Consider the following 19,084-nt stretch of genomic DNA (forward strand, 5'->3'; position numbering starts at 1 on the left):
CGAGCCGCCGCCGGAGGGGCCGATTGGAGGGGGCGGGTCCGGGGGGCGGGTCCGAGCTGGCCAAAGGGGCCTGTCAAAGCGGGCGAGGGAGCGTCCGACATGTGGCAGCTTCGTAGGCGGGCGCAAAAAGGCCTGTCTGGCCGACAAGGCGCTCAGGGACCGAGTCCCGGCAGGCTGCGTTTTCACAGGCATTTTCTGGCAACCGCCGCAACAGACTTCACGGGATGGCCGGGTACTTTCTACGTTTCTTAGGCCAGCAGGAAATTGAGGGACGCTCCCTGGCGTCTGCCCCGCCCCTTAAATCCAGCTGCGCGAGGCGCTTTCGAGGCCGGCGGGAGGAAGGACTACGGTTCCCAGCATGCTTTGCGGCCTCTCCTGTCAGAGTTCCTTGTTTTAAAAAAATAAGGAACAAATTTAGCGTCGTGGTTCGAAACGAAGTTGGCTCTGCCATGTAGTAGAAAGCATTTATTTATTTATTTTGAAAACTTTTTTTTTAAAAAAACCAGTCCGTTAACGATCGACCTCGGTGACGTCACGAGGAGAGACGAGCAGCCAGCCAATCAGCGTCGAGGGTCAAGGGGCGGGCAGTATTGGCGGGAGATTGAGAAACCCCGGGAAACTGAGGAAGGCGCTCCCGGGATCCCTGGGGCGGGGAGAGAGATCTCTCTCATTTGCATATGTTAATTCCCGGGTCCCGCGGGTGCTGAGAGAAGCCCCCTCGGGAAGAGAAAGAGGTAAGTGCTGCAATCCCGGCTGTCGATTTCTACTTTTTGTATATTTTAGTTTTTGTCGTTTAGTTTTGGTTATTGTTTTTTTCTGGTCTTCTCTCCCCCCTTTTTCTTTTTAAGTGCTATTTTATTTATCTGAGATCCCTAAATATTTTTACTATGCACTTTTTTTTTATCTTAGTCTAATAATGATGATAATTTATTATTTATACCCCTCCCATCTGGGTGGGTTTCCCCAGCCACTCTGGGCGGCTTCCAACAGAATATTAAAATACAATAGTCTATTAAACATTAAAAGCTTCCCTGAACAGGGCTGCCTTCAGATGTCTTCTGAAAGTCTGGTAGTTGTTGTTCTCTTTGACATCTGGTGGGAGGGCATTCCACAGGGCGGGTGCCACCACCGAGAAGGCCCTCTGCCTGCTTCCCTGTAACTTGGCTTCTCGCAGCGGGAATGTAATGTATATGTAATGTAAGATCGATTTATCCTTTTTAAGCTTGCTGTGTACAATTATTTGGGGGGAAATCATTCACTCGTTTTGTTTTGTTTTGGCTGCTGGGGGCAGGGCTTTCCTGTGAGTCAGGAACCAGATATATAAAGCTCTTCCTTCTCCCTCCGCTCAGACACCCCCCTTGCGAAGAGGACAAAGAGGATGTCTTCAGCCACAGGTAGGGAGCCAGCCACCACCACCGCCTCTGCCAAGGCTTCTTAGCCACACTCTCTGCAGCCTCAGTGGCGCCATCTGCGCCCACACGGACATGCCCCTTCAGTGGCATCAAAAAGAGGGAGGAAGCAGCTGCAGGTCCAAGGGGAACTTTCTAAGTCTGTACACTTCAAACTGAGGCTGCGCATCTTCAAAGCCCAACTTCCCTGAAGAATCCTGGGAACTGTGGTTAGCAAAGGGGGCTGGGAACTGTAGTTCTGTGAGGGAAACCAAGCCTTGTGAGGAACAGTTGAGGGAGCTGGGGATGCTGAGCCTGGAATGGAAGAGACGGAGAGGAGGCAGGAAAGACATCTTCAGATGCCTTCCAGGGGGAAGATGGAGCAAGCTAGATTTCTGCTGCTCCAGAGGGAGGGATCAGAACCAAGGGATCCAAATAGCAAGGAAGGAGATTCCGACTCAGCAGCAGGAAGCAACTTCTGACAGGAAGAGATGTTCGACAGTGGGAGGTGGGTCTCGGTCAGGGATTCTTGAGCTGTTCATTCCTGCAGACCCTCCAAGCGTCCTTATTTTCCAGGGACGTCCCTGATTTAGAGAAGCTGTCCTGGTTTCTGATTTGATCCTCTGCGGAGTGTCCCACTTTTCCTTAGGGTGTCTCTATTTTCATTGGAGGAATGTTAGAGCTCTTCAGACACCCCCCTTGCGAAGAGGATGTATAGTGGACGCTCGGGTTGCGAACAGGATCCGTGCGGGATGCACGTTCGCAACCCGCAGTGTTTGCAACCCACGTCTGCGGATGCGTAGGTTGCTATTCGGCACTTCTGCACATGTGCAAAGCATGATTTAGCGCTTCTGCACATGCGTGACCGCCGAAACTCGTAACCCGTTCTGGTACTTCTGGGTTTCGGCAGTCCACAACCCCCCCAAAAAGGAACCTGAAGCGCCTGTAACCCGAGGTTTGACTGTATTTAGTGCAGTTATTACATTGTTATTGTGCCTCTTCGTTTAATCCCCGACACAACCTCCCTGCGAGGTAGGACAGGGCCGAGAGGAGGCCGTGGTCTTCTTCCCAATCCACCCGCCACAGGGTTGCAGGCATTGAGCTCTGTGGCCGAGAGGGAGAGGAGGATTTGAGCGCCCCCCCCCCAGGTTGGGGGTGAATTGTGGCTGGGCTGTGTCCTCACCTACGGAACAGAAGTGAAGGCCCCGGGCATCTCATCCCGAGGGAGCAAGAAGCGGAAAAGAAAACAAAGAAATCCATCTCTCTTCCCCCCCAAACCAGGTGGGACTCGGGATGGGAAAGCCCCATAAGCGGAAATGAAAACCTGAGCAAATGAGGGTGACTCACTGAATCCTTGGAAATGGCTCCAGTCAAAATCAAATACGTTGTGTCTTTCACATTTCAGGTAACATCCATGTTCTTTTAAATTAAGGGAAATAGGGAGTTACAAAACAAGCTGAGCTCAAAACATCCAGTATATTAGTAGGCAAACTAAAAATAGTAAAAAGCTTTAAATGTTGATTTTTTAAAAAAATAAAAAACACCAGTTAATATCATGTCACTAATTCATCATATAACTGGCTCTTTTTGTGTTCCAAATGGTAATCAGTTGATTTTATTATTTTACTAGCAGTGCAATGGGGAGCTTAGACCCAGAGTCTCTCCCCTATTAGTTCTCGCCCTCTTCTGACTCTAGGACCTTCTGGCATATGCATTTTCAAATTAAGGACTATAAACTTGCAGGAAAAGAGATCTGAGCATCTTGAGATGCCAATTCTAGTGCCAAATAGTGGACTGTGCAGTTCTGCAGCAATCTAGTGCGTGCAGAGGGATAAATACCGCCCTGAGGATATACAAAAGTAAGAGTCGTGTGCTGTGCTTCTCAGTTGTTCCTTCTCGCTCCCTTTCTGGGGCAGGATCCCAAGTCCCCGGTGGAGAACCTGCTGCTTGAAGAAGGGGTTCGGCCCTGGCTCAGCTCTCCCCAGGACCGGAGCAGGCAACTGAAAGCAGAGCTGCAGTTGGAACACGCAATCCGCATTGGCTACATTGATGTGGGTAAGCATGTGGGAGGAGGTCGCAAAGGAACCCCCCCTCCGGGAACAAAAGGGATAGAGAGAAGTTTTTATCCCTCTCTCACAACACTGGAACTTGTTGAAATCCAACGAACTGAATGTTGAGAGATTCAGCAAACATTAAAGTACGTTTCCAAGCACAATTCAAAGTGTTGGTGTTGACCTTTAAAGCCCTAAACGGCCTCGGTCCAGTATACAGTGGTGCCTCGCAAGACGAAAAACCCGCTAGACGAAAGGGTTTTCCGTTTTTCGAGGCGCTTCGCAATACGAAAACGGCTTGCGAGTCTTGCGATTTTTTTCGCTTTTTTCTCCCTTTTTCTAAGCCGCTAATAGCCGCTAAGCCGCTAATAGCACTAATCTGCTAATAGGGTTGCTTCGCAAGACGAAAAAACCGCTAGACGAAGAGAATCACGGAACGGATTCTTTTCGTCTTGCGAGGCACCACTGTATCTGAAGGAGCATCTCCACCCCCATCGTTCAGCCTGGACACTGAGGTCCAGCTCCAAGGGCCTTCTGGCGGTTCCCTCACTGTGAGAAGCAAAGCTATAGGGAACCAGGCAGAGGGCCTTCTCGGTAGTGGCGCCCGCCCTGTGGAATGCCCTCCCATCAGATGTCAAAGAGATAAACAACTACCTGACATTCAGAAGACATCTTAAGGCAACCCTGTTTAGGGAAGCTTTTAATGTTTGGTGCATTACTGTATTTTAATATTATGTTGGAAGCTGCCCAGAGTGGCTGGGGAGACCCAGCCAGATGAGCGGGATATAAATAATAAAGAATAATTATTATTATTATTATTATTGTTTTTCACGCAGCACAGAGTTGAACTGTGGAACTCCCTCCCACAGGAGACAGTGATGGCCACCAACCTGGATGGTTTTGAAAGAGGTTTAGACAAATTCATGGAGGAGAAGGCTTACCAGTAGCTGCTAACCATGATTGCTTTGCCTCTGTGGTTGGAGGCAGTAGTGATTCTGAATGCCGGGTGCTGGGAACCACAGGAGGGGAGGGTGTTGCTCTTGTGCTTGGATCCTGCTTGCAGCTTTCACATCATGGGCATCTGGTTGGCCCCTGTGAGAACAAGATGCTGGACTAGAAAGGCTTGATCCAGGAGGCCCTTCTTGTGTTCTTAAGGGCTGATGCTGTAACTGCAAGGCGGGATTACAAGCACAGAGCAAGTGACACACTGCTTTAAATTTAAAATATGTTAAGACAGCGTGTTCTTCAATGAGGTTTTGGCATTCTGAGCAAATGTATTGCAGTGTAGGTTTGTGTCCAGGTGATGGCTGGGTAGCTGAGTCCATGGCTCTTCAATACAGTTTTAAGTTTGAATTTATATATTTTTTAACTGTTGCTATATTTGTATTGGGACGCGGGTGACACTGTGGGTTCAACCACAGAGCCTAGGACTTGCTGATCAGAAGGTCGGCGGTTCGAATCCCTGCGACGGGATGAGCTCCTGTTGTTCAGTCCCTGCTCCTGCCAACCTAGCAGTTCGAAAGCATGTCAAAGTGCAAGTAGATAAATAGGTAACGCTCAGGAGGGAAGGAAAACGGTGTTTCCGTGCGCTGCTCTGGTTCGCCAGAAGCGGCTTCGTCATGCTGGCCACATGACCTGGAAGCTGTACGCCGGCTCCCTTGGCCAATAAAGCGAGATGAGCGCCGCAACCCCAGAGTCAGCCACAACTGCACCTAATGGTCAGGGGCCCCTTTACCTTTATATCTGTATTGTCCCTGTTATACCTGATTGCAAATTCAAATGTATCCCTGTTGTGTATTATAACTTCCTTGATATTGTTTGTGGGCTAGAACTGGTCTGTGACCGAAATAATAAATTTAAAAAGTGAAAAATTAATAAATGAAAAAACAAAAGGAGCAGGAGACTAGGGCAGGCTGCAGGGCTCTGAGTCTGAATGTTTGTGAACCCCATATGAGTGCACTGCAACTCAACTAAATTGAGGGGGAAAGGAAGGCAGGGCCAGCAGGAGACAACTTTCGGACGTTTGATAGTCAAAGTGCAAGTTCTTTGGTGCAGAACTTGATCTTCTGTTTGTGCTCTTCAGGGAACTGTGGCTCTGCCTTTCTTCAGATAGACGTGGGGCGATCCTCCTGGCCTCTAGACCAGAGCTACCTCACTCTGTTGCCCACCACAGCCTTGATGATGCCCGCCGATGCAAAGCTGGATAAGAATCGTTCTGCGGTCCGGATGTTTAAAGAAGGTAAGAAGGTGGGCACTCTTCAGCCACGTGGAGCCACCTGAGGACTGTAAATGGCCTGGATTGTATTTGCTCGGCATCTCCCTCTCTGTGCCCCACAGGAGACTTTCTGGCTTCAGCTCTAGGCGAGAAGTGGGATCGTGTCAGACTCACTTGTAGCCAGCCCTTCAACAAGCGCACGCAGTTCGGTCTCTCCTTCATCCGAATCCGCACTCCACAGGACGTAGACGACAGCAAGTCAGGCCCAGTCTCAATTCCTAGTCAGGTACAGATCCATGGGTCATGGGTAGCTATCCTGCAATTTTACGCAAGCATAGGGGCCGAAATCCAGAAAGTAAAGAATATTGTGCACAAACTGGGCGTTAAACTAGTGAAGTTGTTTGTGTAAATAAAATACTAAATACTAAAATACTAAAATACCAAAATAAAGTGTGCACAAGCTCCCCATGTATTTATTTTTTCAAAATTAAAATACAGTGGTACCTCTGGTTAAGAACTTAATTCATTCTGGAGGTGTGTTCTTAACCTGAAATTGTTCTTAACCTGAAGCACCACTTTAGCTAATGGGGCCTCTCGCTGCCGCCGTGCTGCTGCTGCTGCTGCACAATTTCTATTCTCATCCTGAAGCAAAGTTCTTAACCCGAGTTACTATTTCTGGGTTAGCGGAGTCTGTAACCTGAAGCGTATGTAACTTGAAGTGTCTGTAACCCGAGGTACCACTGTAATTAGCAGGCTGCCAATTCTGCTGTTTGTCTGCTCAAAAGCCACCCTCTCCCCCAGGAAGTCCATAAAATTATCCATGGAGGAAGTGAATAGAGAAAATACTAGAACTAGAACACTAGAACTTTTCGACATCCAGTGAAGCTGAAGATTCAGAGCAGATAAAGAAAGTGTTTTACGCATCGCATAGTTGAATTACGGTACTTGTTCGCAGGAGGCAGTGATTGCCACCTGCCTAGATGGCTTCAAAAGGTTAGACAAATTCATGGGGTATAAAGCTCTCAATGGCTACTAGCCATTGTGTGTTCCACTTCTACTGCCAGTGGCAGTAAGGCTTCTGAATACCAGTTGCTGGGAATTGCAGGAGGTGAGAGTCCTGTAGTGCTCAGGTCCTGCTTGCTGGGTTCCCACAGGGATAATAATAATAATAATAATAAAAATAAAAATAATAATAATAAATTTTATTTATATCCCGCCCTCCCCAGCTGAAGCCGGGCTCAGGGCAGCTAACAATAAAACAGTACAAAAGTACAGCAGAAACAACACTCTAAAATAATTCATTATAAAATTAAATAATAATAAAATAATAAAATTAAATAATAATAAAATCTGGTTACGAGAAGAGGATGCTGGGCTTTGGCCTGATCCAGCAGGTGGTTCTTATGTTCCCTGCAATATGAAATCACTCGAGGGATTTTTGAAGGTCTACTGTTCCTAGCAGCCACCATTATTCAGAAGCACAGTGACCTTGTTCTACCTTGCTTTGCCTGCCAGACGCTGGCAGGGATGCCCTGCTTGTGAACATCCCTGAGGCCTTTGATTGGCAGGATACTGAGCCAGGTGGGCTGTTGTTCTAGCCCAGAATGACCACTCTTATACTGATGAGCAAAATCTGTTGTTTGTTTTTTTTTTGTATTTGAGCTGAGCTATAGAAGCGGGGGACAAAAGGAGTTTAAGTCTAGTATCTTACACAGGACTTCCTCAGTTTGCTAATTATTGATCTAATTATTGATCTCTCAAATGTTACTTCTCTTCTTTCTTCCTATTTGTTGCCCACAGGCTCCTTCCGAGTCCAGCAGCAGCCCATGGCTCTCCAATGCAGCCTTCTGCAGGACGTTCTTCCCAGAGACGCCATCGTAAGTACCTGCGTGTGTGCATCCATTTCTCGCACCCACCCACCTCTGGCACAGGACCCCCAGAAAGATGGACAGAAGGGAATGCAGGCCTTAGCCTGAAAAAATGTTAGTTTGAAACTTCTGGAGGTCTTCAGGATAAGGCTGGACTGTCATCAGTGTGCTTTATGTGCAATACATTCCATTTTTGGACGGGGCAGGTTGGAGCAATGGAGAACAGACAGTCCTATTCCAGTTTCTGACTCTGTTCTTGTGGTTCTTTTGCTCACGTTCGTCTCTTGGTAGCAGCATTGCTTCCAGGAAGCTGGAGTCTTGGTTCTGCAGTGGCCTCTTGAGGAAGCAGCTGTTGGGTTTCTCTTTGCAGGAGCACCGAGCAGGAAGCGGTGCTAAAAAGCCGGCTGCAGCAGCTGGACCCAGCCTCCAGCCCTGGCACCTGTATGAGCCGCCCGGCCAGGATGGTGCTGCAGGGGGCCTGTGCCCGCAAAAGAGCCTTGCCCCTGGTGCCTGGCCCCAGCCCTCCTTCTGCAGAGAGCAAAGAGGGCGGGCAGAGCCAGCAGGAAGCTCAGGAGCCAGTTGCGTCGCGTGAGTATTGGGGATGTGGAGGGGGGCAGAGAGATGGGGACACTTCTGTCTGCCAATAAGCTACTCCTCCAAGCACCAGAATGGGGGCAGATCCACAAGGGGCAATTCAAACTACGTTTGATGTGTTGAGCTGATCTTGTGAATATTCCATCCCGTGTCAGAGAGAACGCCTTGAGCACACTGGAATAGTGCCCGACAAAATCTTAAAACCTTGGACTGACTAAGCCAGATTCCTTTTTCATTTCATTTCATTTTTTATTTGCATGCCGCCTTTCTACAGTTTAAAAAACAATGTTCAAGGCGGCTTACAGCATGATGTTTAAAGCCCTAAACGGCTTCAAAGGCCCAGTATACCTGAAGGAGCATCTCCACCCACATCGTCCAGCCCGGACACTGAGGTCCAGCTCCGAGGGCCTTCTGGCGGTTCCCTCCCTACGGGAAGTGATGTTACAGGGAACCAGGCAGAGGGCCTTCTTGGTGGTGGCGCCCGCCCTGTGGAACACACTCCCATCAGGTGTCAAAGAGAAAAATAACTTAAACTTTTAGAAGACATCTGAAGGCAGCCCTGTTTAGGGAAGCTTTTAATGTTTAATGGATTATTGTATTTTAGTGTTTTGTTGGAAACCGCCCAGAGTGGCTGGGGGGACCCACCCAGATGGGCGGGGTATAAATAATAAATTATTACTATTATATAACAAGATTTACATAATTACAAAAATCAAAAACAATAAATAAACCACAAAAAATGCACAACCAAATGGGGAACCATTTCCACATTAATCAAAATCTAAAACTAAGAATACAGTACAGCGTTAATATCACAGTTTAAAATGACATAGTTAAAAAATAACAGCAATTTAAACAAAAACAAAACAAAACGGAGCCCTCTCTGCCCAGCAGCAGCAGTGGCAGCAGTCCTTTATAGAGCCCATCAGGTGTAGAGCCCTGGGCCAGGTGTTGAGTGGCAGGACTGGGGCCCTCAGGCGCTGAGCAGGGGAGTCCTGATGGATCTGTGCTGCTGATTGGGGTTTTTTTCCTGGATCCTTAGTTGTGTCTAGAGGTGCAGGTGGCCTTGGTGGCAAAGAGTGCATTCTACCAGATTAGGCGTGTGGCCCAACTATGACCCTTTCTGGACAGGGATAGCTTGACTTCAGTTATCTTTTTTTTAAAAAAAATAATATTTATTCAGAATTTTAAAAATTACAAAAAGAAAAAAGAAAAATAAAAAATACAGAAAAAATACAATCACTTAAAAAAAAAGAACAGATTAAACCTTTACATAACTTGCTTCCTTTACTTATTTCCTTGACCTCCTCACACCTCCCATTTTTGTATTCTAGTTCAAATTATTATTTCAGCAAATCCTTCCAACCTTGTTTTTATCTTAATAATTTGTTTTAATATATTGTAATTTTACGTTCTCACTTTCATCAATTCATTTTTACTTAATCCTTGATATCATTTCTACCAAAACCACATAATTTTCTTTTTACAACATCTTTCTAACAATCCTTAATTTTACAATATTTTTGAAGATATACTTTAAATTTTTTCCAATCTTCTTCCACCGACTCTTCTTGGTCCCGGATTCTGCCAGTCATCTCCACCAATTCCATATATTCCATCACCTTCGTCTGCCATTCTTCCCGGTTGGGTGGATCTTGTGTCTTCCAATACTTTGCGATGAGTATTCTTGCTGCTGTTGTAGCGTACATAAAAAAAGTTCTCTCCTCCCTTCGCACCAGTTGGCCGACCATGCCCAGGAGAAAGGCCTCTGGTTTCTTCTGAAAGGTATATTTAAATACCTTTTTAATTTCATTATATATCATCTCCCAGAAGACCTTAATCTTTGGGCATGTCCACCAAAGGTGAAAGAATGTGCCCTCAATCTCTTTACATTTCCAACATTTATTATCGGGCAAATGATAGATTTTTGCAAGCTTGACTGGTGTCATGTACCACCTGTATCTCATTTTCATAACATTCTCTCGTAGGGCATTACATGCCGTAAATTTCATACCTGTGGTCCACAACTGTTCCCAGTCAGAAAACATAATGTTATGTCCAACATCTTGTGCCCATTTAATCATAGCAGATTTTACCGTTTCATCCTGAGTATTCCATTTCAACAGCAAGTTATACATTCTTGATAATATCTTAGCTTGACTTCAGTTATCAGGTGTGCAGCCTGGGAGTCATTTTGGACTCACCGCTGTCCATGGAGGTGCAGGTCAGTTCTGTGTCCAGGGCAGCTGCCTACCAGCTCCATATGGTATGCAGGATGAGACCCTCCCTGTCTGCAGACTGTCTCGCCAGAGTGGTGCATGCTCTGGTTATCTCTCGCTTGGACTACTGCAATGCGCTCTACGTGGGGCTACCTTTGAAGGTGACCTGGAAACTACAACTAATCTAGAATGCGGCAGCCAGACTGGTGACTGGGAGCGGCCGCCGAGACCACATAACACCGGTCCTGAAAGACCTACATTGGCTCCCAGTACATTTCTGAGCAAGGGACGCGGGTGGCGCTGTGGGTAAAACCTCAGCGCCAAGGACTTGCCAATCGCATGGTCGGCGGTTCGAATCCCCACGGCGGGGTGAGCTCCCGTCGTTTGGTCCCAGCTCCTGCCCACCTAGCAGTTCGAAAGCACCCTTAAGTGCAAGTAGATAAATAGGTACCGCTTTATGGCGGGAAGGTAAATGGCGTTTCCATGGCAGATGCAGCTGATGGATTATATGCAACTGGCCGAGATGACTGGCAGAATCCGAGACCTGGGAGAAGAGAGGATTGAGGAAGACTGGAAGAAATTTAAGATGTATTTACAAAAACATTGCAATTTGGTTGAATGTTAAGAAGGATGCTAGATTATAAAAAATTGGCCACCACTAAATTAGATTTAAATTGGATGATAAGTGAGATTAAAGAAAACATAATTTTTTTGGAGAATTGCTAGATTATATTTAAATGAGTGGATATAAGATTGTAAAAAAGTTGATAATTTGCTTGGAAAAACCTTTTAACGATGTAAATGGGAGCGGGAGACGCGAGGGAGTCCAAAGAAGTGATGAAACCACGTTGTGATAGAAGTAAGATTGTTTATTATTTGTGCATTTGTATTCAAAAACTCTAATAAATATTTAAAAAAATAAAAAAAAATGGCGTTTCCATGTGCTGCTCTGGTGCCAGTTCACCAGAGCAGCTTCGTCATGCTAGCCACGTGACCCGGAAGTGTCTGCCGACAGCGCTGACTCCCGGCCTCTAGAATGAGATGAGCGCACAACCCTAGAGTCTGTCAAGACTGGCCCGTACGGGCAGGGGTACCTTTACCTTTACCTTTTTACATTTCTGAGCACAATTCAAAATGTTGGTGCTGACCTTTCAAACCCTAAACGGCCTCAGTCCAGTAGACCTGTAGGAGCGTCTCCACCCCCATCGTTCTGCCCAAACACTGAGGTCCAGTGCTGAGGGCCTTCTGGCGGTTCCCTCCCTGCGAGAAGCCAAGTTGCAGGGAACCAGGCAGAGGGCCTTCTTGGTGGTGGTGCCTGCCCTGTGGAACACTCTCCCACCAGATGCCAAGGAAATAAGCAGATATCTGACTTTTGGAAGACATCTGAAGGCAGCTCTGTTTAGGGAAATTTTTAATGTCTGATGTTTTAGTATCTTCTGATGCTACCCAGAGTGGGTGGGGTAATCATCAATCAATCAATCAATCAATCAATCAATCAATCAATCAATGCTCTGGGAATCTCAAGACTGAACTATTTGTTGGTTTGCAAGCCCCCTCCATAGAGGCTGGCCCCTCTCACTGTCCTCGGAGCTTGCATACCGGTAACCTCCTCTGGCTGATATCCAGACAGACCAGGGAGATTTTGATAGGCGACATTTTCCCAAGCATGGGCAAAATGCACCACCCCTTCCTCCTGCTTCCGCAGGGGAAAGAAAACAAGTCAGAAATCTATTTACGTGGTGTTTATTTCTGACATTACAGCACTAAAGAAAAACACGTCCTTTCAGTTCAGTTCTTCCAGCAAGTCTGACAAACTTCCTGAACATGTGCAGACGGAAGGTTTCAGATTACACTCTTCACAAAGACTTATCCAGCCTGTGAACGTCCTGGGAAATTCTTCTTTCCCACAGACAGGCGCATCATGTGATGTCAACAAACTGGCTGTCTGCAGCGGTGATGTTTCCATATACTGACACTATTGTGATGTGCTTTATGAGGGGATGCCTTTGAAAATGGTTTGGAAGCATCGCTTGGTGCCTAAGCCACTGAAGAGAACTATAGACCTCCCTCACAGCCTACTATGAGCCACTAGAGGGAGGAAGAGAACCCATTATGGAGTCTCTGGCCAGTCAGTTCTTCCCTGCTGTCTTCTAGCTGCAGAGTAGATCAGCTACAATCTTATCCTGCCTGCAAAGATGAAAATAATTTAGACTGTTTAGCTTGGAAGGATAAAAAGGGAGAAGGGGGGGACAATAGCACTCTCCAAACAGGATGGCATGGATGAGGTTATTCTGTTTTCATCCTCACAGTAACCCTGTACAGATTGGTCTGTCGACAAACCAAGATGTGATGCAGGTGGCCTGTGAATGGCACCTTCCACTAAAACAGCGCAGGAGGGAGGGTTTTTTTTAAAAAAAAAGCCTCCTCAAGTGCCGTAGCATACTCCCCCCCCCCCCCCCGTTCCCCCACCTAGTGACTACTGGGTTGAGATCCTGCTTGTGAGTCTCCGGCTCAGTCCCCCAAGACTCTCCAAGACACATCCAATGGCTTTTTTGAGCTGTGGCGATTTTAATTATTTGTTTAAAAAATATTTGTATACTGCTGTATCATTAACATATCTATATATCTATATCTATATCTATATCTATATCTATATCTATATCTATATCTATATCTATATCTATATCTATATCTATATCTATATCTATATCTATATCTATATCTATATCTATATCTATCTATAAAGTTGTTTACAGAAATAAAAATCAGACAGAGGGCCTTCTTGGTGGTGGCGCCCACCCTGTGGAACGCCCTCCCATCAGATGTCAAGGAAATAAACAACTTTTCTGACTTTTAGAAGACATCTGAAGGCAGCCCTGTTTAGGGAAGTTTTTAACGTTTGATGTTTTATTGTGTTTTTAATATTCTGTTGGGAGCTGCCCAGAGTGGCTGGGGAAGCCTAGCCAGATGGTGTAGAAATAAATTGTTGTTGTTGTTGTTAGAACATAAAACCAATAAAAAGTTGACAGCTTTGAGCTCTGGTCTCCTCAGCTGAAGTCCCCACCTCTACCCACTATGTGTGACAGTGGATGTCTGCTTGGGGTACAGACAATGGTGGACAAAGGCGGGGGCTCGCCGCTCACCCCTCCCAAAGCGTGCCATGCCCCTGGATGTACACTGCTCCTGGTACCAGAGCAGGTAGCTCTGCCACTGGGTACAGCATGGCAGAATAATAATGATGATGATGATGATGATGATGATGATGTGTATCCCGCCCATCTGGCTGGGTTTCCCCAGCCACTGTGGAGTAAAGGTTTTCATCAGTGAGCAAGATCCCCTCTTTGGTGATCCTTTGTTTCCATCTCTCTCTGTGGGATCTCATTTGCTGTGGAGCAGTCAGCCCCACAGGTGAGTCTTAGCAGACACACCAGCCCTGCATGACTAATGCTGCTGACTTGGTTCATCTTGCAGGGCCCAAGCGGGAATCGTCTGCCAGAAGAGGGGGCACAAAAACGAGTCGAAGACGGGCATCATGCAGCAACCTGACGAGGTGATTTGGCCGTGTGGGGAATTTCCTTCCTGTTCAGTCCCAGTCAGCTGCCCTTCGGATGCAGCTCAGGGTTCAAGGTGGTGGTTTCCCAGAGCAAATCTGTGGCCATCTCTGCATCCTGCAGCTTCCGTTAACCCAGCAAAAAGAGATAGTGTTTCAGGACTCCTAAAGGGTGTGATACTGGCGGAATGACCTGAATGCAGCTGTTATAATGAGGGAAATAAACGCAGTCTGATTTGTTACCTCCCTGAAGATAAAAGACGAAGTACATTCATACCTCAGGATGAATACGCTTCAGCTTAAATATTTTCGGGTTGTGCTCCGTGGCGACCCGGAAGTAACGGAGCATGTTACTTCCAGGTTTTGCCGCTCACGCATGCGCAGATGCTCAAAATGACGTCACACGCATGCGCAGAAGCGGCGAAACGCGACCCGCAGATGTGCTGTTGCGTCTTGCATTCCATTCAGGATGCGAACGGGGCTCTAGAATGAATCCCGTTCGCATCCTGAGGTACCACTGTATACTCTCAAAGGGAAAATATCACCATGCATAGTAGTTGTTTTGAATAAATAGTGTATGTGTGCTGAGCTGTGTGTGGTATAAAGGGAGACTTTAAAAGGGACGCGGGTGGTGCTGTGGTCTAAATCACAGAGCCTAGTGCTTGCCTATCAGAAGGTTGGTGGTTCGAATCCCTGCGACGGGGTGAGCTCCCACTGTTCGGTTCCTTCTCCTGCCCACCTAGCAGTTCGAAAGCACGTCAAAGTGCAAGTGGATAAATAGGTACCACTCCAGCGGGAAGGTAAACGGCATTTCCATGTTCTGCTTTGGTTCTCCAGAAGCAGCTTAGTCATACTGGCCACATGACCGGGAAGCTGTCTGCGGACAAACGCCGGCTTCCTCAGCCTATAGAGCGAGATGACCACGCAACCCCAGAGTTGTCTGCGACTGGACGTAATGGTCAGGGGTACCTTTACCTTTTTTTAAAAAAGGGAGACTTTAAAATCTTTTAAATAAGCAACAACCTTCTCCACAGGTCTGCAGCAGCTTCTTCTGTCAAGCGTAGGGGTAATTCTCGAAGGGAGCGAAGAGCCGCAGGCCAGCAGGGAAGACGGAGGAACATGGAATGTGAAGGTGAAGAGGAAGAGAGATGGCCTAGAAAGAGAGCGGTGGGGTTGGGTGTGTGCCCCATCTGTGCAGGTGAGTAATAGAATGGAAAGAATAGCTAAAAGAGGAAACATGACGAGGACTCGGGGCTTGAAAAAGCATGTCGCTAGTAACAGATGGCAAATTCAAATAAGCTGCCTGCCAGGACCGGTGCGACCATTGGGCAGAGGGAGGCAGCTGCCTCAGAAGACAGATGAGCTGAGGGGCGGTAGCAGTACCACCTCCTTGGCTGCTCCCTTCTGTTAGAGGGCAGAAGCGGAGGTGCACGACACCCCCTAAACTAGCCGGCAGCCCTCAGGTGTGCTGGGGGATGCTGATGTCCTGTTGTCACCTTCTGAACATGGAAGGGGTCACACCATCTTGTCCATTGCCTCTGGCAGCAAAATGTCTTGGGCCAGCTCTGCTATCTGCAGTCAATCGCTGAGTAGCCATTTATTTTTCAATGATGCTTTCTTAGTGTTTGTTTGCGTGATGTTTCCCGTCTTCGATTTGCAACACGTGGCACTATTTGGCGGGGAGAAATTGTTGGGAGAAGATAGTGTTTTGTTTGCACCCTGCTGATTGGGGGAGAGAGCGCATTGTTTGCACCACGCTAAAGGGATTGGCATCGTATTTGCAACGTGCAGGAGGGTTGCACGTAATGGGGTTGCAGTAGTATTCTAACCTCAACTGGCAATCTCAGAGTGGATTGTGGCCAGAGACAGGGGTGGGAGAGAAGGGAGGTTCTAGCTTCTGATGGATCTTGTCAGACCCTGTTGCCTCCTTCCGCAGGCCATTTCCCCAGCAATCTCTTACCAGCTCATGCCTCCAGCTGTGGAGAAGAGGATTTTGAAACGAGATCTTCCTCCTCGTCTCCACCTTCGTGGGAAGAGCTTGTTGCAGACTGCGTCCACTGCCCCATCTGCCAGTTCAGTTTCCCCGCTGCTGAGATAGAGAGACACGCCAGCAACTGCGGGGAGCCGACTGAGGCCTTGGTGAATGAGCCCTCCTGGCTTTGGGCAGAACAGGGCGAGTAGATTGGGTCAAGTGCCCCAGGGCAGGCGGCCGTCGCTGGTCAAGTCTTTAACCATTCAGTCGCACGTTTGGTGATCAGCTGGGATCAGGATGTAGCCAGAACAAGGAGCTCACAAAGGACACACAGTGCTGCCACAGGGTTGGAAGTGAGACTAACGAGAAGAGAGTGAGAACTCCAGTAATCGGAGCGAGGAACATGTTCTTTGGGTTGCAGTGCCAGCACCTCTTACTCTCCCTCTGGTCTGATCCTTCTCATCAACATCAGCACACGCCAGAGCGCTGGGGCTCATCCTGACTTGTTGCTGTAGTTCATGGCCAAGACTGTCGGAAAGATTCCTTGGAAAGGCGGCTTTCTTCCCCGCTCACCTTCTCCTCTCCCTCAAGGAAGCTGAGGGGCAGGCACTGCGCAGCCCATACTCTTTTCCGTACTGACCAGCAGCACAAAAAACGAAGAGTGAATTAAATGTTTGCAAGACTTGCCAAACTCCTGTGCCCCCCTGGCTGGGCTGCTGGGGGCTGTAAGTTCTGCAACATGTGGAGGCTGCAGGTTCAAGACCATTTGGACCAAGGGGCCAGTTCTAGGAATGTGCCGGTGACAATCTTTGTTGTTAAAAATTGGGGGTTTTTTCCCCTGAAAAGTTGTGTTCTGTGTCACTGAATGAACCGACTGTCCTTTTTCTGAATTTTCCTCTGCACATTCATAGGCACCAATATTCCAAAGGCAACCCCTGTCCTGCACTACAATTTAGTGGGGAGCTTCATGCTTCTTCCCCTTCCCCTGGACCTCTCTTTCCGATACTTTCTGTTGTTGCAGAAATGCCCCACCGTAATGGTATCTTAGTGACCCACTGCTATTATTTGTGAGCTACCTCTTTAAAAGGAAAGAAAAGCGGCTGCCCTCATTGCTCCGCCCACTTTTAGCTCTGGCGCCACCCACCACTGGAGTGCGGCCCTCAGAATGTTGGCCAGAAGGGAAGGCGGTCCTTGGGGTGGAAAAGGTCCCCCAGCCCTGTTCCAGTTGCCCCAGATGGTCCAGATTTCATTCCAAAATGCTGAATGGCACTTTGGCTGTTCTCCTTGGTTAATGTTTTGAATGATATCCTGCTATTGTAACAGCAGTCCACTCCTCTTGTATGCCGCCTGCATCAACGGCCATGTGCTGTTGGGCTGGGGGCACTTGGACCCTGCTCCTGCGTGGGAAGCCTGCAAACACTCTGTCTCCAAGCAAGTGTTATTCCGAGGCACGAGTAGCAATCGAACCTAGCTGATATAGAAAAAGCCTGCTCCTTTTCCCTTGTGGGGTATCCAAGAGCGCATATGGAGTCCTTAAGTAGGTTTCCTATCAGTAGGAAGTCAACCAGAGTTTATTGAGTACCGTATATACTCGAGTATAAGCTGACTTTTTCAGCACATTTCTTATACTGGAAAAGCCCCCATGGCTTATACTAGAGTGAGGCGGGCGAAGCCGGCAGAGGGATGAGTGGCCTGAAAGGAGCCCTTTCTCGCCGCTGGTCCTGCTGCCGCCCGCCCGCCTCTCACAAGGGCAGGCATAGGAGCCGCCGTTGGGAGAGACACTACGCTGCACTGTGCCTCTCCCAACTGCGGCTCCTATGCCCGCTCTTGCGAGCGGCAGAGGCAGTGGAGGAGGGATGAGCAGCCCAAAAGGAGACCTTTCGGGCTGCTCCTTCCTCTTCCTCCGCCTTTGCCGGTGGCGGTGGCGGTGGCGGTGGCGGTGTTCTCCCTCCGCTGCTGCAGCCACCGCCAGGTTTGTGGTGTGGAAAATAAGTTTTCCCAGTTTTTTGTGCTAAAATTACCCTATTTTTCACCCTATAGGACGCACCATCCCATAAGGCGCACCTAGTTTTTGGGGGGGGAAATAAAGGGGAAAAATTATTTCCCCCCCCCCAGACGCGGGGCTGGGGTGGGGGAGGCCTGAGCTTCCCCCGCCCCAGGCCCCAAACAGGCAGCTCTCTGCAAGCCGTGGGAGCCCAGCGCTGGCTCTCACGGCTTGCAGAGAGGTCCGCAAAGCCTGGATGCGCTGAGCTCAGCGCGCGCAGGCTTCTGCATGCAGGCAACTCTCCGCAAGCAGCGGGAGAGGTCCGCAAAGCCTGCAGAGCGAGAGGGGTCGGTGCGCATCGACCCCTCTCGCTCTCCAGGCTTCAGCGAAAGCCTGCATTCGCCCCATAGGACGCACACACATTTCCCCTTCATTTTTGGAGGGGAAAAAGTGCGTCCTATTAGGCGAAAAATATGGTAGGTGCCTCGGCTTATATTCGGGTCGGCTTATACTTGAGTATATACGGTATATTGAGAAGCAAGGCAGCTAATAAGCCTGATCTTTATTAACTGTTGCAGCAGGGAGCTCACTGCCACACGCAGGAGGCAGGAGGGACCCAGAACAATGGTGCGCCAGCCCCTATATAGGCTTTTGAATTTGCCCACCCTGTCGCTCAGGACCACCCCCGAAAACATCATACATACATCACATCTACAGCAGAAATCTGCCAGGATACCTGATAATGGTCACTGATTGCTTTACCTGGGCAGCCTGGCCATTCTTTTGTGATGGCAAATACTTTAATTCCTGAAACCGGGTCACAGGCTCACCCTGTTCATATACGCATACGCCCTCCACACAGCTAAGCAAGAGACAATGGGAAAGCTTTTCCATTTCCTTCCTTCTGCAGAGAAATATTTGAGGTCAATTTGGGAGAGTCAAAATGGTTTGGGAGAGTCAAAATGGCTTCAGGACTGCTCTCCTGTACTATTTCAGACACGTGGGTTATATACTTGCCTCGTACGCTTATGAGCATTTATTTTATGTTTGAGAACTTAGAATTCTTGTAACACTAGCCATGGTGCTTGATGAAGCACACACTCTTCTCTTTAATAAAGGTAAAAGGACCCCTGACGATTAGGTCCAGTCGTGGCCGACTCTGGGGTTGCAGCGCTCCTCTCGCTTTACTGGCCAAGGGAGCCGACATTTGTCCGCAGACAGTATTTCCGGGTCATGTGGGCAG

At 48.2% G+C, this 19,084-nt stretch overlaps 1 protein-coding gene across 2 annotated transcripts; it reads left to right on the plus strand.

The window, feature by feature from the left end:
* Positions 1-11: 11 nt before the first annotated feature.
* Positions 12-16,694, plus strand: XNDC1N (XRCC1 N-terminal domain containing 1, N-terminal like). Of its 2 annotated transcripts, none has more exons than XM_081860569.1 (11): positions 12-734; positions 1,292-1,394; positions 2,670-2,793; positions 3,305-3,443; positions 5,523-5,678; positions 5,777-5,940; positions 7,455-7,531; positions 7,893-8,110; positions 13,807-13,885; positions 14,920-15,083; positions 15,822-16,694. In XM_081860569.1, the coding sequence occupies exons 3-11, from the start codon at positions 2,749-2,751 to the stop codon at positions 16,064-16,066; spliced, it is 1,287 nt and encodes a 428-aa protein (XP_081716695.1). In that variant the 5' UTR covers positions 12-734; positions 1,292-1,394; positions 2,670-2,748; the 3' UTR covers positions 16,067-16,694. The 2 variants fall into 2 exon arrangements, with proteins under 2 accessions (XP_081716695.1, XP_081716696.1); XM_081860570.1 differs by having other exon boundaries at positions 1,350-1,394.
* Positions 16,695-19,084: the final 2,390 nt, after the last annotated feature.

Source organism: Podarcis erhardii (genome assembly GCF_964252035.2).
Source record: "Podarcis erhardii genome assembly, chromosome: 4".
Lineage (NCBI taxonomy): Eukaryota > Metazoa > Chordata > Lepidosauria > Squamata > Lacertidae > Podarcis > Podarcis erhardii.

Bases quoted from the DNA above. Each gene is read 5' to 3' on its own strand.
- XNDC1N (XM_081860569.1), top strand. From the start codon at position 2,749: ATGGCTCCAGTCAAAATCAAATACGTTGTGTCTTTCACATTTCAG. The intron at 5,941-7,454 runs GTACAGATCCAT...TGTTGCCCACAG, and splicing joins CAGTCTCAATTCCTAGTCAG to GCTCCTTCCGAGTCCAGCAG. The intron at 8,111-13,806 runs GTGAGTATTGGG...TTCATCTTGCAG, and splicing joins TCAGGAGCCAGTTGCGTCGC to GGCCCAAGCGGGAATCGTCT.